The sequence below is a fragment of the Natrix helvetica genome (genome assembly GCF_964273705.1).
Source record: "Natrix helvetica genome assembly, chromosome: 2".
Lineage (NCBI taxonomy): Eukaryota > Metazoa > Chordata > Lepidosauria > Squamata > Natricidae > Natrix > Natrix helvetica.
The window spans coordinates 109,831,756-109,858,849 of NC_138552.1; the positions used below are offsets into that span (position 1 = coordinate 109,831,756).

The 27,094-nt window shown below is 40.1% G+C and overlaps 1 protein-coding gene across 10 annotated transcripts; it reads right to left on the reverse strand.

The window, feature by feature from the left end:
* Positions 1-1,255: 1,255 nt before the first annotated feature.
* On the reverse strand, positions 1,256-27,094 carry ZNF384 (zinc finger protein 384). Of its 10 annotated transcripts, none has more exons than XM_081941516.1 (11): positions 27,071-27,094; positions 24,727-24,797; positions 24,405-24,645; positions 23,508-23,832; positions 17,311-17,535; positions 16,577-16,759; positions 15,686-15,764; positions 13,763-13,921; positions 13,329-13,583; positions 9,668-9,722; positions 1,256-4,784 (listed from the first exon to the last, which is right to left on the reverse strand). In XM_081941516.1, exons 2-11 carry the CDS (start codon positions 24,790-24,792, stop codon positions 4,771-4,773), a joined length of 1,602 nt encoding a protein of 533 aa, XP_081797642.1. In that variant the 5' UTR covers positions 24,793-24,797; positions 27,071-27,094; the 3' UTR covers positions 1,256-4,770. The 10 variants fall into 10 exon arrangements, with proteins under 10 accessions (XP_081797642.1, XP_081797634.1, XP_081797640.1 ...); XM_081941508.1 differs by lacking the exon at positions 27,071-27,094 and adding an exon at positions 26,727-27,054; XM_081941514.1 differs by lacking the exon at positions 27,071-27,094 and adding an exon at positions 26,049-26,176.

Here is a 27,094-nt window from a genome sequence, read left to right on the forward strand (position 1 = left end):
TTTTTTAACCTTAAACGAGTATATATTTTTAACTGAAACAAGTACATTTTCAGACGGGGCGCTCTGAATAAGAGAGTTGGAAGGGACTTGGAGATCATCTAGTCCAGCCCCCTGCTCAAGCAGGAGATCCCATACCACTCCAGATGAATGGCTGCCAGTCTCTTCTTAAAGGCCTCCAATGATGGAGCGCCCATGACTTCTGAAGACAAGCTGTTCCGCTGGTTGATTGTTCTCTGTTCAGATTGTTCTTATTTTTAGGTTGCTTCTCTCCTTGATTAGTTTCCATCCATTGCTTCTTGGCCTGCTTTCAGATGCTTTGAAGAATAGGTTGAGCTTTTCTTTATGGCGACCCCTTAGATATTGGAACACTACTATCATTTTATCTCTAGTCGTCCTCACTAGACATACCCAATTCCTGTCACTGTTTTCATAGGTGTTATCCTCCAGCCCCCTAATAATCTTTGTTCCTCTTCACAGCACTCTTTCCAAAGTCTCAACATCTTTTTTTATAATATGGTGAACAAAACTGGATGCAGAATTCCAGGTGTGGTCTTACTAAGGCTTTATAAAGTGGTACTAATACGTCATGTGATCTCGATTCTATCCCTCTGTTAATGTAACCTAGGATTGCATTGGCTTTTTTGGCTGCCGCCGCAATGTTGACTCATAGTGATTATCCACTAGGACTCCAAGATCCCTCTTGCAGTTACTGCTATTAAGTCAGGTTTCACTTAATCTGTACCTGTCCATTTGGTTTTTCTTACCCAAGTGTAAAACCTTACTTTTCTCTACACTGAATTTCTTTTTGTTAGGTAGGACCTGGTATTCAAATCTGTTGAGATCCATCTGGAGTGTTGGCTATTTCTGCCAGTTTAGTGTTGTTTGAAAATTTGAGGAGTTTCCTTTCTATTCTGTCATCCAAAGTGCTCTTTTCTTGCCCTTGATTCTTTTTAGAAAGAAGACATATTTCACAGAAGCTCAGAGGTACTCACTTTGAAGTTTCTCCATTTTTCAAAATGAAGGAGAATTTGGGAATTTCACAGCCAATTTCATCATGCATGGAAGGGGAATGGCGACAGTGAATAATGTCTCTATAGCATCATTCTAGACTGAGTTGTGCCTTCATCCAGTTAATACCTGTTTACTCACAGAATTTTGGGAATTTTAGTGAAATCTTTTTTTAAAAAAACCACATGCAAAGAAAGAAGCAAATGCACAAAAGCATAAAGTGTTACTACATCAAAAAAGCTGACCCTACAGTTAAATTCATATTTATTCTCAGCCCTTTAAGATAATAATCCCCTAGAGGTATTGTACAACGGTGTAGTCTAGAAATAGAAATGCAATAAAAATTATTTGAAAACAATCACATTGCTAGGATTTTTCCCACAGGGCAACATTTCCATAAGCAAGAAGAAAAAAAGGAAATTAAGTTGTACATAGTTCAAATATATTTTGATTTATTAAACAAATACAAAAATGTAAATTGAATTTAACAAAAGCAAAGGCAACTGAAAATGAAAATAAAAATTATGCATGGATATAGAATCATAAGTGACCTTGAAAGAGTTGTAAACATGCTTATACAGTATTTCTTTCCATAGTGATAACTATACAGACAAAGGCAAAATAATTGGCAACAGATCTTGAAATTGCAGAATTTTTCAGAGATCCTAATTGTATTGATTTTTCTGTTACAGCAATTTGCCATTTAAGTTTATGTTTCATACTTCTTAACAATGTATTTCAGTTTTCTGGTCCTTGCCATAAAAAAACCAGGTGGCTAGTAGAAATTAACTAAATTTCTTGTATTGCAAACATTTGTTCGTTTTAGGAAAAATTAACAAAACTAACATTTATTTGTTTTAATGCAGGTGTGTCCAACCTGTGGCCTGCAGGCTGCATGCGACACTGACAACTACAATGCGGTCCCACAAGATCATATTAAAAAAAATTAAGGAAGTTTGTTATTTATTACATTAACTATATTATATACTTTATATGTGGCACAAGACAATTCCTCTTCACTCAATGGAGCTCAGCCAAGCCAAAGTGTTGGATACCCATGTTTTAATGTTTTATCTTGTTTTTATTACCACATAGTCACCTCTAGGTGAGATGGGTGAAAAGGTGAAAAATAATCTGAAATGTCTAAATGGACTTTGCTGTCAAAATGGATATCTATAACTTTAGAATTTTGTCAAACCTATCTAGAAAATTTATAGCTTATATGTGGAGTAGAGTGCCACCTGTTGATTAACTTCAGAAGCAAATCTAGATGACTCCATGAAATAAATTTACAAACTGTTTTAAACTACAGAGCACCGCACTGGGAATCTCTAAATTTATGTTCCAAATAACTTATATAGGACTTTCAGAAAAATCTGTTGTGCTGTTAAAGAGTTTTAAAAACCTATGAAATTCCCATTCTAAATGAAGGCCATTTGGTAATCTTATCAATGAACTTAATGGAGAAGATTGATTAATGTAAATAGTTTAGGAAAGAATGATTGAGCTTTGAGATACAGTTGGAACTTATGGCTTGTATAAAATATTCAGCAGTAATAGGTTTACTGGAGCCCATTAATTTACCATTGTTTTATGGTGGGCATGTACATGTATTTTGTACTAAAATATGTCCTTATACTTAAAAAGATGAGGAAAGAAAGTTCAGGACTTTGAAATTGTTTCTATTTTTTCCAGCCTTCTAAGTATTCAGTACAGATTTTAAGTAATAAACATTAAATTTCTGCCATGTTAATTCAATTGGTGCCCATGGAACATTAGTTGATTTCCTAATTAAATATTTTTAATTTAAATGCATTAAATAGTTTCAAGTTGGGTACATCTCAAGTGCCATTATGCTTTGTTTGTATTGTATAATTTGTTTATTCCCATGCTTTTTATAGTTATTCATAATTAGTTGCAAAATATGAAATCAGGCAATGGACAAGAGGGTTTGAAAGACAGATTTAAGGAAGAAGCTGAATCTGTAATAAGCTGTCTGATGTCAAAGTGACAACATGCATCATAACATCATCATGCAAACCTATCAACCTAGAACTTGCATGATGACATCCGATACAAGTATGTAAGTTGTATCATTTGCATCATGTTATAACTCATGTTGTCAATGCTTCTCCCATACCTTTTCCTGAAGATTTCCCTATTTCACCACAAAGCAATTACAATAAGCCAGTTCAAACTTAGACACAATGCTGAGGAAATAGAGCCTCACACTTGCTATTCCCCTTAATCTTTGGCTTGTCCAAATATTGGTATCTGATTACTTGAGACAGGAATAAAAGTTTGAAAGACAGGAACAGAAAAGGAAAATTGTGGTTAAAGACCTCCATCCTCTAGCACTAAAAGAAAACACATCAGAAGTCCCAGTGGAGAAATCTGACATATGAATCTTTATAGAATGGACAAGAGGGGACCAAAAATGTAAATCAACAGGTTTCTTCTGATCCAGTATGTTTTCTTAAATTCAAATTGATGATAACATGTTCCAAGGTGTCTATTTCTGGAGTAAAACACACTGGCATTAAATATTGGCTGGTAAAAGGCAAAATTTCCCTTTTCCACGTAGTGGGGAAAATGAAGTTCCACTTTTCGGTAGTAAGTTGCAAACGGAGGAATAGAAGAGATCAAGACTACGTATTGGTCCCATGAAAATAAGAAAGCCACAATATATGATCACAACATGCAGCTACCTGACAATTTTAGACTTGTTCCAGCATAAAATGTGTATAATGGATTGCTCTGAAAGCCATTTGCCATATCATGTGGTAATCTTACATGCTGAATTCACACTTTGCAACAGATGAATATATATATTCCCTGGCGTTGACTGTCATGTAAACATAGCTACTGATTTATAAACCATGGCTTTTGCACTGTATGAACATACAGTACATAATTTTGCTTTATTTTAAAAAGCTATGGTTATAACAAATCCAGGCTTAGTGCAGGTATCTTCAGAATTGTTGTTGCTATTGCAGCAAATACTATAGTCATAAGAGTGTCCAAATTTTAACCAGTTGAAGAAAGGCAGTTTTGACTATATCAGAAGTGAGAGCAAAACCAATTTCTCAGGAGTATTAGAGTTCAGTTTGATGGTTTAGGGTTAGGGTTATACCAAGAGCACTGAGAGAGAGTAGTGAATGCCAGTCCTCCGAAAGGCTACATTTGCAGTTTATTAATACAAGCCGTAAAGTGGTTTGGGTGATTGTAATTGAATCTGTGACTCTAGCCATTGTGATTTGGAAACTATGATCTCTAACCTTAACAAATCATGATTAAAACAGTGGCTTGGTGCTGCAGACTATGCCCAATTTAGAGAGGATACACAGAGGCTGTATGTATTTTTTAAAAACAAGCTTGTGCAAATCAGTATCAAAATTTCTGGGGTTTGCATCTTGTTTTGTTTGTGCAAACTGAAAGGATCAGTTGTGGTCCTTCAAAGTTTGAAAAACCTGTGACATATAGATTAAATTTTAATTATTAAAAGTAAGAAGTATATTGATTTATTGCCCCAGCCTAACCCGAGAGAAAAAAAAATCATTTCTTTTTAAAGAATTCCATTGTTATGGGGTATCACACATATACATTTAGCATTTTGGGAGATGCCATATCACAAAAAATCTGAGAACCTGTCTTAGTACAATATTTGAACTGAGACTTTGATAATTAGCCAAACATAGTCAGAAGGAAAAGGCAGTCACTGGACAAATTTCTGTCTTCTAGCTTCATAACAAGAACCATCTATTAGCGCTCGTCACCTAGAAAGAGAGATAAAAAATTAAGAGAAACATACACACATTTCTTTGGTAATCCGTGTGTCAGGATGAATACTGCATTTCTTTGGAAGTTTCTAAACAAGGATGTGGAACCTTGTATCAGCCGATAAAGCTAAATAGAAACACATCTATGCTAATTGAAATTAAATTAATTTCTTTCACTGCAATTGTTGTCTGAATGCTGGGAAGCTAATATGCACATACAAAGCAATATCTGCTTTGTGTCCTACTCCCTATCAGGCTTTCAGTGAGCGCTAACTTGGATTTTGAAACGGACAGTGTAGAAATGTGACGAATACTCTGATTAAACATTGTATAAACTTACTTAAGAGTAATCCCATTGAATATATAGGAACTACCTTCCTAATATACCTATGTTGGACTGCATTCTTATATACTCCAGTTCACAGAATTTTAGATCTTGGAGATTCCTGGAGAAAGGAAATGTAGTTAAAATCAGTTCCTGACTAAAATGTTAAATATACATTAGGAATTGATGGTGGATGTCCTGTCTTCTTCTCAGATGTTATTGTAATGACAGAGAAGCACAGATTATCTTCAGCTGATCAGAAAGTAAGCAATGATTTCTTTCTTTTATCTCCATTAATTATTTTATGATCTATATGTGAATAATACCTGCATCAATAAAGGAAGTAAAAGGGGAAGCTGTTAGTCCTGCTGAACAAGAACAAGGGGGTAGCTAACCAGATTGATCCAAAATATTTTAGCCTCCAAGTCAGAAAAGTCAAAGGAGATCTCTATTCACACTAATTACTATAGTGGAAAAATTTCCATAGACATTTTTCCACTATAGTTATACAATGTGTTACTCTTGTTCCTCTCGCATTTCTCCAATTTTTCAATAGGACAACTCCAACAGTATGCTTGTGTTGTTGCCCATCCCTTTATTCTCTAGGCTCATATTTTTTACTTAGGAATATTTTCTAATTTACGTCTTTTTTGCCCCTTTATTTATAGGGCCTTTTCAATAGCACTTTCCCATGATCTAGAAATCTTATCTCAAACAGATCCCTCTAACAGTGATAACCAATGACCTAGCATTTGCAGGATCCTTTAATGTGTTTTTGAAAGAAGGTAAGGAAGAGGCTACCTTATCTTCTACTAAGCACTGGGGAAGATAACCCCTCTCACAAACTCCCACCCTCCCTCAGCTATTTTAACATTGGCTTATTTAGGAATGGGAATAAAGCTGGATGAATAAAAGGTAGGGAAGGAAGGACATTGGGATGGTGAGAAAGAAAGAATAATTGCATTTGTACCTAAGATGAGAAGCAAGTTTTCAAATTACAACACAGCAGTTAGAACAAAATATTGAATTTTCTGCTCAGCTTTGTAAAGTTGCCAGAGTAATGTAAGATTGCCCAAGTCCTAAGCTGATTTTTTGTGTGAAATGAGTAGAGACCAGGAAAAGGCTTAGTGCAAGATATAAATTAGAATTTATACAGAGTATCAGTCTAAAGTAGAATCCTTTGGAGATCAATGCTCAAGATGGCCACCACTGTTTAGTCAAAGCTCTAGTCTTTTTATATGTGTGTTGTGCAATGAGGAACTGTCTCTTCCCAGTTATATCTACCCATCCATCCATCAGATCCATCAGATGTATGGTCTGGATCCTGCCTGCGAAGGAGTTCCATTAGTCCCTGGCGATGCACCTTTCCTGCTTTAACTCCATCCCCAGGAACACCATTCTCCCTGAGGTGAAGTTAGCCCCATCTCTTGATCAAGCCTTGATCAATAAAGGGGAATATTTATAGCTCACAGTTGAAATGAAGGGGTCCTGGTGTTCTCTGAGCTTTCTTGCTTTCCTGCAGACATTTCATTACCCAAACTAGGTAACATCATCAGTGCTGATGATGTTACTTAGTTTGGGTAATGAAACATTGTAAGAAAGCAACCAAGCACAGACAGCACCAAGAAAATGTTGAAAATGTTATTCCATCAATCCTAGGAATCCCGTGGCGAGTCTGTGAAATGGTTGAATGAGACCATTTGACAATTGTCCGCCCGCAATCTTGGGGTTCTTTATTCCTTTATGCTTTTTTTTCTTATTTATGTCTGATTTATAAAATATTGTGATGCAGTTTGATTATTTTTTAAGGTGCCAACAGGCACTTTTTATGAGATGGGCAGCTATAGAAATTTTCTAAATAAAGCAATATAAGAAAAGGGCTGGGCCTTCAACAATATGGTTATAGCACAATTCTACTTTTCTTAAAGACTTCTCTAAACAGCCTGAGAAAAACATGTTTTCATAGTAAATGATTGCCATATGCATTTCAATTTATTGTTGTAATTCACAATTCAAAGAAGTGTGGATTACTATTTGAATCCAACCTCTAACCACTCTGGTGTACCCAGTCATATATTCTAGTTTCCTCTTTATTCTAATGGATGACTTAAAGTCTTAACCAAAGTGCCCACCAGATCCAAAAAAACCTGAAAACCCACTGGATTGTTAAGCACCTAAGACGTTCCCCATTGCAAAATCCACAGCAATCAAAAAGCAGTATGTCCCCGACAAAGAGTGACTTCGATGCCCCCAATTTTCAGGTCACATTATGGCTGCCCTGGTACAAAACCCAGACACAGCATGGGACTCTGATGTGTCTTGGGCCCTCAGTAACTAGTTCAGGTACATGGGTGTCATAGTGGCCAGAATGCCTGGGCCACTTCAAGCCCTTAGCCAGGGAAGGCTGGTTGAAAATATCCTGTACGACCAGTTTGGGAGACTTTACTATCACCTCAGCAATTAGGCAAAGCAGCCCCGGGAGGTATGCTGTCTATGCAGCAGGGTAAAGCAGCTGATTCAACTACTATCCCCTTTGGGTCTAACCACATAAACAAGGCCCCAGATTCGGTTATCTGAAGGGTAGGGCCCTTTGAGCCTAGTAATTTCATAAGTGACAGTAGTTATTCCCTTTCCCACCATTCACTGGGGCTACAGGTGGTGCCAAACTGAATTTCAGCGGGCTATATCTCTGAGAGAGACAGCTGTCCATCCAGGGTTTGGTAATGCATATCAGGCCTGCCCTGACACCCACAATTAAATGGCAAATAATACTTGTAGATAGATAGACCTTGCAATTTGTAGCAGCTGCCAAAACCTCAGGGCTTTGTTGGATGAATCTGTTATGGCCTAAAGACATAAATTAGCAGGTAAAAGAGAGTAGCCTATTAAGAATATCCTTTACTTGTCCTGCAAGGTAATTTAATATCCATTGATGAGGACAATTAGTTCTGTCCCCTTGAAATACAGTTACAATGCTAAAAAAAAAAGAAAAAAAAAGAAAAGCTTTTGTTTGCACCAGATTGTGATGGCTTTGGCCAGACACTGCTTTGAGGGTGGGGATTGGACTAGAAGACCTACCAGGTCCCTTCCAACTCTATTAATCTGTTAAACTGTTAGATATATCATTTGAGATAAATTCACTTCAGTGGATATTTACTATAGGGTATGATACACTCATGCATAAGGTTGAAGCAGATCAATAGTCAATCTGACTTCAGACATGGCTTCAATCCCGAATTAGCTTTAATTGTTCTAAAACAATTAGGAGTACGACCCATCTTAATTTAGCTGGACTTCTCGGCAGCTTTCAGTATTATTGATTACAACATCCAACCTGATTATTGTGGCTAAAACACAGATTATTGTGGCTAAAACTTGAAATATTCATTGGAGTTTTTTTTTTAAAAAAAATTAAAATGTTAACATTGTTTCAGTATCAATTATAAATGATTTAGTCTTAGTTTGTGCTTAGTATGCAAATGGGATTTCTCTATTCAACAATGCTTGTTTCTCACATGCAAGTTCACTTCCTATACTTCGTTTGAGCAGTCTAATTTACTATAACTGTGTCAAAAATATGTACCAGAACTATTGCAAATAATTCAAATCAACCTGTTACACTTTCAATTCACTTTGGTTCTAAGATTCACATGCATAGCCTAAGTTATTGAGTCTTTAATGACAATTTGGGTAAGCAACTTCATGCAAAATGAAGCAGCTTTCCCAGCTGAAGCAGCCCTTGGAACTGGTTTTTGTCAACCATAGCAACTTTAATATATATGGACTTCAACTCCCAGCATTCCACAACTTGCTCCAGACCATGGGTGTCAAACCTGCGGTATCATGTTGCCATCACGTGACATTTTGCAATGTTTTTCCTTCGCGGAGCTGGGGTGGGCATGGCCCGCAGGCTGCCAGTTTGACACCCCTGCCCTAGACAAAGTTTATCTGTTACTTTATAAGATTCCAATAAGACTTCTTAAAGATATTGTCAGTGGATTCGCTTTTGGAGATAGGTCAAGAATGTCAGTTGGTTCAAAGTAGTAAGAGGTTGGTGAGTGTTAACATAAACACACTGCTCTTGATCAGTATGCTTTTTAGATATCTAAATGACTTTGTGATATACCTTGTCTCATAAACTTGCTTGCCTACTGCGATTCTCATAGAAAACCCCTCTGTAGTTTGCTTACCTTCCAAGGCTAGGTAAATGGGAAATGTCATATTATATATTTATAATGCTTAGCACAAGTTGATATTTGCCAGACACTTAGTCTTTAAAAAAACCTAGATTTTTTATCGCCCCAAGCTTTAAAAAATAGGATTTGAATAGATTATTTCCATTGCTATTTTTGCTAGCTAATTTCATCTAAATCAGTACAGTAATTTCAACTGTTACATTGGTTGATTTAATCTATCCTTGATGTAGAAATACTAAAAGCCAACATACATAATTCTGAAGTATACAACACATGGGCTGAATTCTGGCTATCCAGAGCGTTTCCAAGCTCTGGCCATCTAGGCCCCTAATCTTAATTATCATGAAATTCATACAAACCTGGGAGTTTCTCAGGAAATAGCAAAACACTCATAAATCCATGCTTCTCTAGTGGCTGAGCAAAAGACAAGTTCAAGAGGGGGAAAAAAACAAGAGGAGAGAATTAAGAGGCTTGATCCAGATGAGATCAGAGAACAGAGCATCCATATACACAATAAAGAGTAGTATCAATCTGATAAAAAAAGTCACTCCAACTTTAGAAGTAGTACAAAGGGAAAAAGGAAACATATTCAAAGACCTGGCCACGCAGTCTTCAGGAAAATATGTGGGCCTTAACAGGATATATTTTAATAATTTCTAGTAGGCTTTGAACCACTTATAACCATCTTACTATCATCCTTGATGAACCACAAACACAAACACAGTTTCATTAACATTAAGAGGGCTTTTGGAATTTATTCTTTAAAAAAGGTAATGAAATTAAATACAAAAGTTCTAATGCAATATTAAGGTTGGAAATTTAAAACACCCCCCTTCCTCTGGGAAATGCAATATGAAAGATTCTTAAGAACAGCTGAAAATTACCCACAGTGAACTAATGCGGCAATTTGAAAAGGTAAGAGCAAACAAATTTGTCTCCTTAACATTCAGTAACCAGTCTTCAGTGAAGATGGAAAATTATTGAGGAAAACACAAATGTTGTCAAATGCCTCAACATTTGTCGTTTCTCTATTGGCTACCCTTAACACTGCATCTCTGGAAAAGTGCTTTATTTGTCACCATAAGGAAAACTGTGGAATTCTCTCACCCAAGCTTCATTGTTCTACAATGTCCTCTCTCTCTGGAGTAGCGTTAGAAGTCAGAATACTGATTCAAAAACTTCATGCAAGACATGGGCAAAAGGTAAAGTCTCTTCATACATAGGCAAACTACCTTTATATTCTCCACCCACTCAGCCTCTTTGTATTCTTATTTTAACTTCCACCATTGTTGCAGCAATTTCCCCCAGGCTTTTTCTTAAAAGTAGATGATGGTCATATATCCCAATTCCAATGGCCCGTAGAGGACAATATTCTCAGCCCCTCACAATCTGCACAGTGAAGGATAAACATGACAGGTGGAAAAAGCAGCATGCTCCCAGTTCCAACATGAACCTTAGAGCAGGCAAGAATTGAGGACCTAGAATACTCTCATTCTGTTCTTGAGGTGAAATGCCTGAGGGTGGCTAAGTATTAGCAGTATTCTCCCTTCAGATACATAAAGAGTTATTGCCTGCCCACAATCTTAGTTCTTCCACTGCCCTGTCAGGAAAAGGAACTCTTCCTGTTGCACTCTATGTGGCCCTTCAAGCCATTAATCTAGTTACAAGGAAGCTTCTGGAAAAAAATCCATCAATATCTCTCATGAATGTGAGCATCTTCTGCCAAGCCTACACAAGGTAGAAAAATTAACACATAAGTAGTTACAGCCCTGAATCAAGGTCTGTTCACTCTCATCATCCTCTCAGCCGTGTGCTCAGAAAACAAGGGAGATAGCTCTTGTAGCTCTTACAATGCTTGTAACAATCATGGACGTTTTATGTGGTCCAGAAAATGAATACCCTGAGGGAAAGGAAGTGCAGAATTTTATCAGATGTGCATGTACACTTAAAAGTGTAGGGACACATGCACACAAAATTCATACCCATGCCCAACATAGAAACAGAACACAAACACGCACACACACACACATTCAAGTTCACCATAATCCCTGCAGCCAAAGCACAATCTTGAAATGTTTATGCACCGTTTAGATTTCAGTAGGACTTTGTGTGCCCAACAAAGGGGAGGCAGAAGGGAGGAACATCCATCAGTCCTGGTCCATCCCAAATGTGTGGGACTATCAAATCATTCACAAGTTTGTCCTCACACAATGCTGCTTTTAGCAGGCAGGAAAGCAGTGCAAATTGCACAGAAAACAGTCTGCCCTGGACAATCTCTGACATGACTGAGGGAAGAACAAGCAAACCTCATATTCTTTGCCTTAGGTATCCATCTACTGCCACCATTGGGCAGAATCTTCGTTTGTCTAGAAAGGCACCTGAACTGATTTATTTTTATGCACCAATATTTGAAAGTAAGTTCTCCCACTCTTTTAATCTACAGCATTTGCAGGCTTACTAGAGACATTTTTTTTCTCCAAAAATCCCCATTAGCTTTTGGAAACCTCTTTTTGTGCCTCTGTGGCCCAAGGAATAACCAGAATATTGAAATGAAGGAACAAGAAATTACAAGATTAAAGCAAAGGGGAAATACTTTGAAGATGAAGGCAGCAACCGAGTATGAAGGATAAAAATCAAGAACTGAAAATAAAAGTGTGCAAGGATAATGTGGTTTTATAAACACGGATAGAAACAGTTACAGCAAGGAGAGGGGGCAGGCTGGATGGGATTGAAGTTTGAATAGATATATCTATCCAACTATTTGTATATATATTTATATATATATATATATATATATATTTATATATAAATTCAAGTGGGGAGAGGGCCCGAGTCTGCTGCTCGGGAAATTTCCCCTTCTAATTGGTCTCTCTGTGCAGTGCAAGAATGATAGTTTCCACCATTTCCTCTTCTCCACTGTTCACTCCCTGGAAGATTCCTCTGATTCTTGCTCTCCAAACATCACCACACTAGAACCATCTTATATCCAGCCTGGCTTGGCAGTAAGGACAGTGAAGGAGGCATCTGGACTGCACGTAGAGAGAAGTAGCCCAACAGTTCCCTTCCCCAGGGGGCTTCCCCCAAAGACCTCCTTTGAGCCTTGGGTTCCAGACTGCACTTATTGCAGGAAGGGGGAAAGAGGGGAGTGAAGACAGAAAAGCAACCCTCAGTCTCTTTGGGGGCAGGGTGAGGGCATCGTTTTGGCACTCTTACCACTAGGCATTTTTTTTTGTTTAGACTTGACGCCTGCAGGAGGCTTAACATTATGGTGGAAGTTAAACCATGTAAGTTTCTAAGTTGTAGTACCCACCTTCCCATCCCTAATTCTTCCTGAAGTTGGCTGGGAAAAGATTAGGCACTCCCCCATTCCATAGCCCCCTCAAGAAATGGATTGTGCAGACTCAGCTGTCAAGTCACCAGCAACATCCCATTATCTTCAAGGTTTTGCAAGCCAAACAACATTTGATGCCTAGAACAGGAGCAGCCATTCTTCCTTCCTCCAGCTCACAAGAAAGAGGGGGTGAAGGAAGGGAGTGACATAACGAGTGAACGTTCTCCAGTCTACACCCCAAGGGAATCTTTGGAAGACTCCCAGTCACCTCATTCACTTGCAATCAGTCATTGCCGAAGCTCCTTTCGTCCACTGGTACCCCCTCATTTCTTATCTCTGCTGGATACCTTATCAAGTGAGAAAGTGGGGTTCCCTTAATGAACAAGAAGGCCTGGTGTAAGGGAGGAGCCCTCTTCTTGCACAAAGAGAGTTCGGTCCCGTTTATGGGGGGAAGGTTGTGCCTCTGGAGGCACTAATGGTAACGCCAAGGTTGCGGCCACTAAATAGATAGAATACCCATTTCCCTCCCCCTAAGGGAAGCCGTCACAAGCTGCTGCATGAGGAGAGGCCATCACAAAAGAACTGCCCGTGGGCACACAGATGATGCAGGAGAGGTTTTCCGCTCCCCTCTTCGGCCATGGTCTCTAAGAACTGGAAAGGTGCTCCACTTGGATGGTGCTGGTGCTAACCGTGAGGCAGATGTCTTTGTGATGCTCCGAAGTTTTATAAGGGGTAAGGTCAAAAGAACACTGTGGGGGAGGATTGGACGGGTTGTCTCCAGATGGACCCCCTGCTGCTCCACTGCCCTGTGCTTGGAAGTGCTGCTGCTGCTGCTGCTGCTGCGATGCCTGTGACTGAGCCTGGACTTGGGCTTGGACCACAGCCACCTGCTGCTGGGGGTCAGGGATGTTGTGTTTCCGCATGTGTTTCATCAAATACGTTTCCTGAAGTGGAAAAGAGGCACAAAATACATTCAGAACCATGGATACAAGTGGAGCGACCAACTAAGAGGATGGTGCATACCCATGGGACACAGCAGAAACCTGCTTCCAGAGCTCTCCACTGAGGGCAGTGGCCAAACGGTCCTCCCGTTGTCTCCCTCTTTCAATTAAGTTGTGCTTACCGAGGTATAGGCCCGATTGCACATGGAGCAGTTGTAAATCTTGGCATGCTTCACTGTGTGAGTGGCTAGATGAACCTCCAACGAGGTGGCATCTGTGTATGCTCGGTGGCAATTGTGGCACTTGAAGGGTTTGTCTTTGTTGTGCTGCCTTCTGTGGGACTAGAGCGGTAAGGAGCGAGAAAAAGGGCAATGAGTTGAAACCTTGTACTGTCCTATTCTGTTCGGAGGTCTATTAATGTTACTCAAGGATCTGTCTCATCCGTATGGGACAGGCCAGTCCCACTGGGTTGGCAAATGAGGCACGCTGCAGTTCGTCTCAGTCAAGGAATTCTTGCTGGCAGGGTCCAGGAGAAGAGCCTTCTCTGCTGCAGCCCTGGTCCTTTGGAACATCTTGCCCCCTGGGGTGAGCTTAGCTCTCGCCCTCCTGACCTTCCACAAGAGCCTAAAGACCTGGCTCTGCCAGTTGGCTTGAAGCCGCGATGAGGGAGCACCACACTGGACCTGGTTGATCGACTAATAGCAGCCCCCACTTCCTCCCCATACATTCTGTTCTTTTCCTCCCCATCTTTTAGCTTTAGTTATGATTTTAGTTTTTAGTTATGATTTTACCATTAGTGTTTGTGCGCGCGCGCATGCACACACATAAAATAAATAAAATAAAAAATAATGCCATTTCTTAAATAAAAATCAGGCATGTGTATGCGAACACAGGCACGGATGCTATCAATGTATCTTCTAAGCTGGCAATTCACATAATATTTATGTAACCAGATCCCCTTATCATTTGCTTTGGTTTTATCTTGCCCAAATTTGTCCAAAATACAAAATTACATTGTATTTACCTTCCCAAAGAACTAAATTGTACATCATGCTATTTCAAATGTACTGTACTGTACATGTACTGTATATAAATTTCAACTTCATATAAGAACAAAGGCAAAGCTACAGCAGTGAGTTTATTGTTGCTAAGTAAATAAGCAAGTAATCAAGTAAATATGTTAGTATTATTAAAATCTATTAAAGCTGAGCAGGGTAGGTGTGATTGCCACACATGCTTCCTCTTGGCAACAAATCTGGGAACTGAAGGTAGCAAGCAAGACCTAAAACAATATAAATTAAGATCTGTGCTGTTAATTATAGTTAATTTTTGAACTTAGCAAAATTGTATTCTTTATCTGTGACATTTGATAATGTAGTTAGTTTCAATCACCAGCCACCTCTTACTCAATAAAATCAGATTCTCAGGATCACACTTTTTATTTTCCTTCAAAACTATTTAGGTTTGTCACAGTTCTCAATCAGGCTAGTGGTCAAATTATGTTACGTTTTCCTAGCAGAACTGTTGATACAAGCCATAGGTTTGCAAAAGTGTAAAAAAATAAAATAAAACGACACATTGTAACAAACGAAGAAATGAAACCTTTCCTCCCTCTATTTAAACGTCCACTTTCTTTTGCTTACTTTGATTCAAAGTTACCCACTGATAGGGATCGTGTTTAATCAGCGTACAACGTCTACTGAGCAATTTTATTTTTAATAATAACAACTATGGATTGGATGCAGATTACTGGCAATTCAGCAATGATCCCAATGAAATAAAAAGGAGTTGTGCAACATCCTTAACATGTGCTGGTTTCCCCATCTCCCAGTTTATGAAATAAGTACACAGATGTTCAGCCTGGAAAAAACAACAACAATGCTGGCAGAGAAGGTACGGAGGACCCCCTCCTTTCTAAAACAATCATTGGGGCACGTATGTCCTTTCAATTCACCTGCCTGGTGGCTCTCGGCTAACGCTATCCAGGCAATGCTTAAACAAAAGGGTACTGCCACCCCTCAATGCTTTCCAACCACAACCCCAAGTTGCTGGATATTTGGATCAATTCCTTTAGAGACTAACCTAGAAGAAACGGAGAGCCTTACCTGCAAATTTGAAAGTTGTGTGAAAGCCTTTTCACAGCCAGGGTGAGCGCATTTATAGGGCCGATCTCCAGTATGAATCCTATTACGAAAAGGATAAGAGAGAAAAGATCAGCAGAAGAAAAGGTCAGCATAGAAACCCACTCCCAGATGTTCTGAAGATGCCCTCCAGCTGAGCTAGGCAAGCAAGAGATGCACCGCCCTTCACCAACTTATTTCCTTGTTTCTTTGACCAAGCCCCATGCCACCTCCTTTTCCCAGTCCAGCTTAGCTAGCTAAGCTCAGAAGGAAAGCCCACAAGAGCATGCAGAAACAAAAGGAGAGAGACAAGCAGCTCACAGGCAAGAAGCAAACTCTCAGTTACTTCAGCCACCTGTGGCAGTGCCAGGGCAAAGGACTGGAGAACAAGATCTCAGCCCAAACGGAAGTTGCTTCTTTTAATTCTGCCCTCCACCATGCCAAAGAATGTGCTCGCTCACGCACATTTGCAATGCCTGCCAAAATAACTAAGGAAATCATACATTCATCCTTTAAAGTATCAAGGAACATTGCCATACATTCCACTTGTACAGTGCCACTTTATTCCCTGTAGCTTCATGCCCCTCTAGTCCATGCCTGCCTCAGTCTCTCTCTCTCTCTCTTTCTCTCTGGGACCCCCTGGAGGGGAAGTGAAAAAGGGCCACATCTTCCCCGGGCTATACTCCCTGCCCTGGCATGGTCAGTGTCTCCTCTGCAGCCCCCACTCTTTCCTCTCTGGCGGGCCACATCTTTCCAATTGACAGGACTGGCTTCATCCCCCACCCTCTCCATGCATGCTTGCCGTGTGTGCTCCAAAATAGTGCATGCTGACGGCACGGGGGGCCAGGCTGGGCCCCCAGCCTCCTTGGCCCTTACCGTGTGTGCTGCTGTAGGTGGGAGAGCTGGCGGAACGCCTTCTGGCAGTAACGGCACGTGTAGGGTTTGACCCCCGAATGGATGCGGAGGTGCTGGGCCAGGTAGGACGTGTTGGCGAAGCTCTTGGAGCAGTGAGGGCACTTGTGTGGCTTGACAACCGCCGTGTGGAGCTTGGAGTGGATCCTGCCGAAGAGGAGGAGCAGGGGCAGCAGTTGGACATGACCGCCAGCAAGCTAGCAATGACAACATGAGGAATGGTACCATGCTGTCTCTCGCTACAGTGGAGGAAAACCAAGTGGGATACTTGCCTTGAACTCCACAAAAGGGAGTTCAAGACCAGGAGGCCAGAGAGAGGAGTCGGGAGTTGTGGGAGTATGTGTATGAGAAATCCTGGGCTGGGGAAGCAAGGGGGCGGAGCTGCTCAGCAAGTGTTTTTGTGATGTGAAGTGGGGAGGCCGTCAGTCCTGCACCTACAGATTCAGTCTCCCAGACATTGTAGGAACTCCTGTCTCTGACGACCCAATAGCTTCTCCATTTTCTCACAGACTGTTCTGTGGCAAAGGACCAGATTGCATACGTTAAGAGGCCCCTCTGCTCTTTGCACAAAGTAAGCATGGACCAACTGGCAGGAAATGGCTGAGATGCTCTGAGCAGTCTCCCCATGGGCACTTGCCTCATGCTACGATGTTGGCAGCATGCATCATGGATGTCTCCCCAGTCTCATCGGACCTTACCGTGTGTGCTGTTGTAGATGTGAGAGTTGGCGGAAGGCTTTCTGGCAGTAGCTGCAGGTGTAGGGCTTAGCCCCTGAGTGGATGCGTATATGTTGGGCCAGGTAGGAGCTGTTCGCAAAACTCTTGGAGCAGTGAGGGCACTTGTGTGGCTTTGCCTCGGTGTGGGACTTGGAGTGGATCTGCATTTCTGACTTGGAGTAAAAGGTCAGGGAACACATCCGGCACCTGAGACCAGGTTGAGGGGAAAAGAGACAAAGTCACTCAAGGGCAAGCCAATATCTATGTTCCTAGGATCATCCACAACTGACCAGAAAGATCCTATCACGTGAAAGAAGAGCTGCCCACATCCAGTCCTGACCAATTCTGTTAAGAGGCAAAGGAATAAAACTGATTTGGATTCGGCTCTTTCAGGAAGGCCTTTCCTTAGTTTAGACTGCCTTGGAACATGAACAGTATGGTAGCTCAGCACATCTGGAGAATATCAAACAGGGATTAGTTAATCTTCCTTTAAATCAAAGAAAATGCAAGTACCAGGGAAGACATAGCTAGTTAAAAGTATTCTTGTGCTAAATTCTTCATCACTATGGAATCTGAAATTTTCAGATTCTTTCTCGATTTGATGTTTGAGAAAGATGTTTTGAACTACAATTTGTTAATCCCCAGCCAGCACACTAACCTGCAGAGGTTGTAAGTGCTCCAACACTGGAGGCTTTTAAGAAGAGACGGGATAATCATTTGTCTGGAATGGTATAGGCACTCTTGCTTGAGCAGGAGGTTGGACTAGAACAGGGGTATCCAAACTTGGGAACTTTAAGACTTGTGGACTTCAACTCCCAGAATTCCCCAGCCAGCATGGCTGGCTGGGGGATTCTGGGAGTTGAAGTCCACAAGTCTTAAAGTTCCCAAGTTTGGACACCCCTGGACTAGAAGAACTCAGAGGTCCCTTCCAAACTCTGTTATTTTGTTATTCTGACTGAATTCATATCATATTGATATTAAATTACTAGATGAAAAACGATTATATTGATTTTAGTTAGGCTTTTAAACCTTCCTATTATGTTCAATTCTTTTCAGTCATTATAGTATATACAAGGTGTTTCTAAGACCAGATACTGAAAAAGAGCCCAAATGGTAAGATGGTTAAAACTCATGAAACTGTGCACAGGATCACAGGATCATAAAGTATAAATCATAAAGACTTTGGAGCAGGAGTCCTCTACCATCCTGGACAAACAGTTGTAGTATATAGTATATATTGGTATACAGACCAATACAATGCAACAACTTAAAACTTTCTGATAAGCGTCAGCTTCTGCAGCAGTGGAACTATCTTTCACAAATGCATCCTAATCTTCCTTCTAACATATATAAAGTAAGAACAGACATTCCTAACAAAGCAAAAATCCTCAACAAAGAGGTGCAATTTCACCTGAATACCCTGATTTCTAAACTAAAGATTGGCATAGTAGAATGTCTCCACTAATCAGTTGTGCTCTTGTTAATCTCATCTTGCTATGGTGCTCAAGCATCTAGTAAGAATATTCTGAACAAAAAACGATTAAATGTCATAATTACATAAATTAAAAAGCCCAATTGCAGGGAAATGTCTTGATTCCTCTACTAAAAATGGTCCGAGTAATGATAAATACAATCCCTTGCATTCCATAAGCCAAGGAAGGGTGGAGATAGGGAATCCTCTCACATGTCCAAGAAACAGGTGCCTGAAATCTAGGAGAGACTCCTGCGTCAACTTTAGTACAGATTTATGTTGAGATAAGTAGTTACCTGCTTAGAGCTTTAAAGATAATAACTATCTTGAATTTAGCGGAAAAGACAATTGGCAACCAGAACAGAGATTTCAACCCAGGCAAAGACACATTATCATTTATCCAGTGGGTGCTACCTTTTGCTCTGCCCGAAGCGCTACATAAAACATGCTGCACATTTACGAGTATAATCACGATGTAACAAAGGTATGGGTAATCACCGGCAGATCCGATTGGATTAAGAACAGACATATCTGGCATACTTTCGGTTATAAAAACATACTAGCTGTCATTTCTTCTTCCTCAAAGATGGCAGGGAGCCCAGGAACCCTCCAGCCATTCTTGGCAGTCATTCTTTCAGGAGTAAATTTTACTTTACATAGGCTAAATATCAGCCTAGACTTACTGAAGGTTCATCAGCATATTTGAAGGCACCTCATTCCAAAGTTGTGGACAGCCTCCCATAGCAGTTCTATATAAATTAATAAGTAGCAAAAATTAATATAATAGAACCGGGGGGGGGGGAGGGGTGTTTCCGGCAGGCACTACTGCTGGTTCGCTCGTGTGTGTGTGCTGTGTGCATGCTTGACGTGCGCTTTGCGCGCAAGTGCAGTGCAATTAAAATTGTTCTGTGCATGCGCAGAACTGAAAAAAAAGATGGCGCTGCCACAGGTGCCACCCGGAGAACCAGTTTGGGAGTGTAGCAGGTGTGGGTCGCTGCCGGTTCCAGCAACCCAGGCCACCAAACCACCACCAGTTCAACTGAACCGGTCCAAAATGGTAGGATTCCATCACTGAATAGAACCCTGTCTAACACTATAGACCAGTGTTTCTCAACCTTGGCCACTTGAAGATGTCCGGACTTCAACTCCCAGAATTCTGGGAGTTGAAGTCCGGACATCTTCAAGTGGCCAAGGTTGAGAAACACTGCTATAGACCAAGAAGTCCAACTCAAAGCCTATTAGCATACAAATCCATAAAAGACAGGGCTAAAAATGTGGGAACCCCCGCCTTTTTTTTTGTGATATCCGGACTTTTTAATGTAAAAATGGATGCCTAAACCTTGGAGATAAAAACATTAAATTCACTCTTTACATAACCCATCCCATCCCACAAATTGCCTACACCAAGTCTCACTGTAGCTGATTTGTCTACATACAATAGGCTTTAGGTCTTATTTTCAAGACCTTTTGTCCACGTTTTAGCTTTACATAAGCTAAAAGGAATCTAATATAACAGGGACCACTGATTTCAAATGATTTTACCATGTCTAATATGAAAAAAGAGTCCAGGTTTAACCAGTTGAGTCATTAAATTTAATTTATTTAAAAAATAATGGTCTCAATAGAAGGAAATTGACACTAATAACCCCAGAGATCCTAGACATGTATGGTTGGAACCAAAAATTGTCTCTTTATCTTCTCCATCAAATGCAAAGCTTGTATAGAAAACAGCAATATACTAGAAAATATGAGAGGTGGCGAAAAGGAGCTGCCAGCATTATAACTAAGACATGTGGAATTGTTTCCTATGTGGACCATTTCAAGAGTTTCAATGAATTCCCAGTCAATGACTTAACCTCAATTGAGTCATTCTTTGGGTTCATTATTACTCCTGAAAAATCTATAGGAATTTTGTGATCATATTGAATGTTAGCTTCGACAGCTACAGTCTTGCACATCATACTGCAATCTAAATAAGTAAAGCCACTGGCTCCTTGTTGTTTACACTCTCTTGGGAAAGACTTTACTTAATATAAAAATATTCTGAAAAAGAACTATTTTACTCACACTCTAGAGAAAATTTATTCCTGTCCCTTACAGTTTCCATAGAGCAGTTGAGCAAAAATACTATTATGGTACACATGAAAACTGACAAGCACTTACATATAGTTTTTAAAATACATAGCCTTATTGGGAGTCTAGTCATGCTATTCCCCTGTAGGTTTGTAACACTTCATATTTGTCTTTTTTGGGGTACTGCATGACTACATTTTCTCATAAATGCTTTTCTTTGACCAATAACCATTTTCTTGGGTTTCTCCTTTGCAGATTATGAGTCTCTAATGATACTTCTAATCTGCTCTTCCACACAGAGTATGGTACTTTCATATACCCTGTATATGAAATGTATGGACATTTCTCTCCTTTTTATCCATATTTTGGGATGTCATTTAATATTATATTCCTTAAATATTTTTTCACAAAATTACATTAACATATAAATTTGAAACAACAAGGCTGTAACAAGACCCAACCGTATGAGTTAAAGAACATTCAAATTTCTTACCCTGCGCCTCTATTAAAAAAAATTCAATGTCTATCCCTTTAAAATAGACTTTAAGGAGTGAAAAATACATGAAGTAATATTTTCTGATGAAGTAGTTTCATTTTTTAAATATATATGATGTATATGTCACATTTTTAAAGCCTGAACTCATTGATTTTTAAAAACTGGATATTCCAATTCCAAATATATAGCAAATGCTAACTTTTATTTTATTTTTAATGTAAAATGTAAAACTAAATTAGTTGTTTCAAGCACAGTATTTTTTTAAAGTGCAATAACTGCACTCACCTCAGATAGCTAATGATTCTGGGCTATACTGTTTATTTAATATATGTTTCAGTTGTATGTACAAGCAGTCCTTGACTTACGACCACAATGGGGACCGGAACCTCCATTGTTAAGCGAGGTGTTGTTAAGGGAGTTGTGTTCAATTTTATGACCCGTTTTGCCATGTTTGTGAAACGAATCACTGCAGACGTTAAGTGAATCATGCGGTCATTAAGCAACTCCAGCTTCCCCCTTGACTTTGTTTGTTGGAAGTTGGCTGGGAGGTTGCACATTGTGACCACAGGACGCTGAAACCATTTAGCTATGTAAAGTATTATTCCCCTTTTAGCCCAAATATTCCAATGGAACTTCATTCCTGCTATTTTCAGATCTGAGTTATACCACACTGTCAGCTTTTCATATTATTCAGAATCAAACTGCTTGCCTGTTATTAAGCAAATATGAATAGCAGCTTTCAAACTAAGAAAGACAACTCTTGGTTTAATATGCCTAGATCTTAACATCTGCCATGATTTGAATCACATTCCATATTTGCTTTCTAAATGACCCCGAGAAGAAAATAATCCTAATATCTCTCATTCCTGAAAAATACAGACATTAAGCCAAATAATATTGTTAAAACTGTGGAAGATTCCTGTAATTTCTTGATGGCCTTTCATCCAATTATTAGCCAAATCCATCCCTGCTTAGTTCTTACAACATCAGCTTATATTCGTTAGATGCTGCCATCTGACATGAGCTAAAATTCATAAACACGGTATTTCCAGTATTCCGCTAGACGATGAAAAAAAGATACACCAACTTGTAATTGTGCAAAGCAAGAGATGAATTTTCCATATGATCACCAACACTAATTCTATATTCAAAGTGCATTTCTCATGAATAAGGATGGTACAAGTACATATGTATCTTTAAAAGCAATTGTAAGAGAATCAGGGCAAGACAAATTAATATATTTAGAAACACCCAGTATCACAAGTGCAAGATTCCCACACTGACAAATAAATAAGCTTCCTCCAAAAAGACATTCATTTCAAATAAAGCCTATTGTGCTACTTGCTAAAAATAGTTTTTTGGGTTTCAGCAATATCCATAGTCCAAAGCTCAGTCCTCAAATTTTATCTTGGAGATATATTCTTCAGAGGAATATTATTGCATTCATATAAACAATCCAACTATGCTATTACATTAAAATACTTTTATCAATCCCAAAACAAGGATAGCATGATCATCCAGTCTACTACAGTTCTGTCAGGCAGAATTAGACATAATATGACCATAGCTTGATAATTTTAATTAGCTCCTCAAGAGTTTAATGTATTCACTAGCAATACCAGAACAAGACGTAAGTACTTTTTTCGGTACTTTAGGTGGAAAAGCGTGGATAAATCATGAAATAAACCTTGACTGCTATACAGTCCAATAGCAGTCAAAGTTTACCACTGCCAGAAAGACTAAAACTGTAACTCACATAATGGAGACATGAGGGACAGACTAAATTCACACAGGTAGTTCTGGCATGCAGTTGCATGTACCAACCATTACATTAATTTAGAGAGCAACTTACAAATCAACTGGGTCAATTGGGTAAAAGCCAGCTAGTGAAAAGTTATTGTTCAGTATAACCTGCTAGGTTCTATTGCATACTTCCCTCTTACCTAAATCACAAGTAAACCAGAAGCGCAATGAACTAGAATGCCACATCATGGAAGAAGACAGTTCCCCTGTAATTCAAATGAAATACTACTTGTTCATATGCACTCTTGTGAAATCTGCCCAGAGCGTTTTGAGTTGGGTAGGCTATAAAACTGTCAAATAAATAAAATGAAGGATTTCTAATCCCCATAATCTCACCTGTATGTCTTGCCATCTTTGTGCTGGTCTTCTTCATCTTCATTGGGTAACACAAAAGGATCACTCATGTCCGGCAGGCCCGTTTCCTGCAGCCGCTTCTTTTTTCTTCCCCTGGGAGCTTTATGGGTGATACTGCCAGCAGCACTCAGTGCCCCACCCTCTGCAAGGATGCCCTTCTTAGAAAGGTCAGGTATTACTTGGAGAGCTGCCTGGGAACCAGGAGGAAGAGCTGAGACAATCATGGGTGCAGAAATGGGAAAGGTTTGCACAGAAGAGGCTGTGGTCACCAGGGATCCAGAGGGAGAAGTTATTACCAGACCAGGTCCTGTATGAGAGAAAACAGAAGGATTGTCTCAAACCGTACATGTCCTAATCCACCTGTCAGCATGTCAAAGGAAGGAAAGCATACTAATATAATTATGTATAACTGCTACTAGACTAGGCCTGCAGGGCTCAAATTTAAATGTTCACGCACGAGCTTCATCCTAAAACCCTAGGCCTACCTCTCTGAGTTGCTGCAATAATTAAAAAAAAAGGTGTAAGTTTCAATAAAACCACACACCTGATTCTACTTTCTAGACTAGATCAGCTATTATCTAAATCAGGCCTGTCAAACTGGCGGCCCATGGGCTGGATATGGCCTGCACAGGCCATGCCCACCCGTCTCCGCAAAGCAAAAAACATCACGATATGTCATGATACGGCCTGCGATGCAATCGGGTTTGACACCCCTGCTCTAGATGAGAACATATTTTATGATACAGCAATATTTAGGTCACACTATACATTTAATCAGAAAGCCCCCTTTCCAATGTCTAAGCAAAGTTTAACTATATTCTTTTATCAAGAACAACCTAAAACGTTGAGTTAGCAACTGGACCATCCAAATTACCTCACCTGCTGTCATGAGCCCAGTAGACTGCACTGGTACCACTGTGATGTTCTGTGTTACTGACGTCTGGCTGGTTGGGGTAAGGTGTTCTGGCTTGGTGTCAGAATCCATAGAAATGTTGGTGGGAAGGGCCACAGAAGTAGGGACAGTCAGCAAAGTAGGATAGTGAGGGGGAGCCAGACCACAGCTCTTTTCTGAGGGCAACAACTGCTCCTTCATTTTGTTAATGAACATACTGTTGTCAATCTAAAGAGAAAATGGTAGAGTTTTAGAATAGTCACGGGCCAAACTTCATAAAAAGCAATTTACATTTCAGATATTCCTTACCTGTCCCGAGACTGTGGGCACTCCTGGCCAGAAATACGGGGAGGAGTTGAAGTGAGATTCTTCCATTCTAGCTGGAAGACATAAAGATACAAAGCTAGTTGTCAAACTATGTAATGTCTATATGGTACTGAGAACCATCTTGATTCCTCCACAATACCAGTTCTGATCCTTTGTCAGTTCATTGTAAACATTTACTAGCATGTTCTGATGTTCCAAACATTAAAATAGCTCTCAAATGTTCTAAGCATCATCAAAAGGAAATCATTCTTCATATAGTTACAATTTTCATGAAAAGACATGAAAGACATTTCTCAGTATCTTTCAAAAAATATTGACAAGCAAAACATAGCAGCCAGATGTTTGGAATCACTAAAAATGATTGAAACACCCTCCCCCCCCCATTTTAACACAAAGAATTGGCAAAGGACCCTGCATCTCAATGTTGTAAACCTACTAATGATGACTAAATCTGGGTACTTGCAGAAACCAATTTTGTTTAGTTCTCTGGCATACAATGAGTGACACAAATAATTTGCTGAAAACTGGGGTAAAACGCCAACACTGTGCGTTTCCTTCAGAAAACATTTTACAAATTATGTAGGAGAGCTGGAATTATCTTTATAATTCTGTTGAGGAAGTTGCACTACTGGATTTCATACTCAATCAGCCACAAATAACCATATCCTAATTCTGGATATTCTCTACTGAACAAAGTGCTAAAAAATCTCCAGTTGTTAGAATTGTATAGAATTCCATATATAGCTTCTAAAATTATGAGCACATAGTCCCTATTCTTTCACTTTGAAAAATCTCAGAACGCAATATTTTTAATCCATCAAGTTAAAAGAAATTGTCAGTGCTACATGTGGTTAAATAATCTTTGATCTAAAAACTTGATAGTAGAAAAGCAAGATCCATGGCTTGAAAACTCTTGATCATATAGCTTTTACAAAGTTTATATAGCATGACACAGGCATACCAAGAACATGCCACTTAAATTACTTATTCAAATTTCAGTAGCCTCCAAATTCTGATAGAGCTCACAATGGATTTAGTTTCTGTTGTGCTGAAGAATAACTAAGGAGCAATTAAAAAACAAATATTCTTGGTTTCATTGAAATGGGCAAAATTTAATAAACATGTTTCGGGGTGAACTTTGAAATATTCACGGCATGTATGTATGTAATCTAACACTTATATTAGCAGATCACAGGTAGTTAGCAACCCATTCCCTACACTCTCAAGCATCCCAAAGGAAAATTCTGCTGTTCTTTAAAAGCAGTTTTCAGCCTAAAAATGCTAAAGTTGCAGATGAAACATACCAAAAGCCTGCTATAATTATGCAAAAATGAACAATCCTTGAATTCTACAATTGCAGTGCTAGACTATCTCTTTCCTGGAAATCTGCATTCCATCTCCATCTTTCTCCCAATCTCATCTTGTGGGCCTGCACCTGTTTTGGAAAAAACTAGACTTCAAAGAGAAATGTCAAACAAGATCATTGAAGCATCCCAAGCGCAGGCTTACAAATCTACCACATTCCGAAATAAAGTATAATTAAATGTGTGCATTCAGGGGGGGGGGGGGAGAGAAGCTAAAGAAACCACCTATAGAAAACACAGCTGAGGAAATTAGATCTATTCTGAAATACGTTGTGTTAGATCAAGCCATGAGTTTAACAAAGCCCAACCCCCTCGCTCCAGGGAAGCCCAGAAGCAATTTAGGGAGCCAGCAAGCCTCCCTTTTTCTTTTCGCAACAACATTCAGAGGGATGCAGGCTTTGAGCCCCAGGGATTTATATACATTAAAATGGTCAACAGCCAATGACAGGCTTTGTCTGCAAAGGGCGCACGTTACGAAGACCAACTTTCCTCTAGTCGGTCCCAATTTCCCTCTCGCTTTACAGGCGCCAGAAATCCAGGCACTCCGCTCCTCCCCCCAGAACCCCTCGCCCCCATTCGCACCCCCGGCTCCCTTCGCGCCGTTTCGCTGGCACTGACCCCGCCCGCGGCCCCTCGCTCTCCGACCCGCCCGGGCTGAAGCGGGGAACAGTGGTCGAGATGACGCGGAGTCCAGCGGCGCTCGGGCCACCAGTTGAGACGGGGCAGCCCCGGAACCTCCACCGCCGCCACCCGCCGCCGCCGCAGTTCCCGCGGAGAGCCAGGCGGACAGCAGACAGCCCTTCTCTTCCGCTTCCGGATGATTTAACCCCGGAAGTCCTCCTTGTCGAGGAAAGCCACTCATATTCTCCCGCCCGCTGCCCATTCATCTGCCCCTCCCGACCCCCGGAGACACAGCCCCCCAGCTCTGGCCCAAGTGGCGGCAACGGCAACCTCCTCCTCACCGGAAAAGGGAGCAAAAAATCACT

Excerpts from the sequence above, each read along its gene's own strand:
- ZNF384 (XM_081941508.1), bottom strand. The coding sequence starts at position 26,991 with ATGGGCAGCGGGCGGGAGAATATGAGTGGCTTTCCTCGACAAGGAGGA. Across the intron at positions 13,922-15,685 it reads CACAACTTTCAAATTTGCAG|TCCCACAGAAGGCAGCACAA; the intron begins GTAAGGCTCTCC and ends TTACCGCTCTAG. Across the intron at positions 9,723-13,328 it reads ACAAAGACATCTGCCTCACG|CCACTAGAGAAGCATGGATT; the intron begins GTTAGCACCAGC and ends TCTTTTGCTCAG.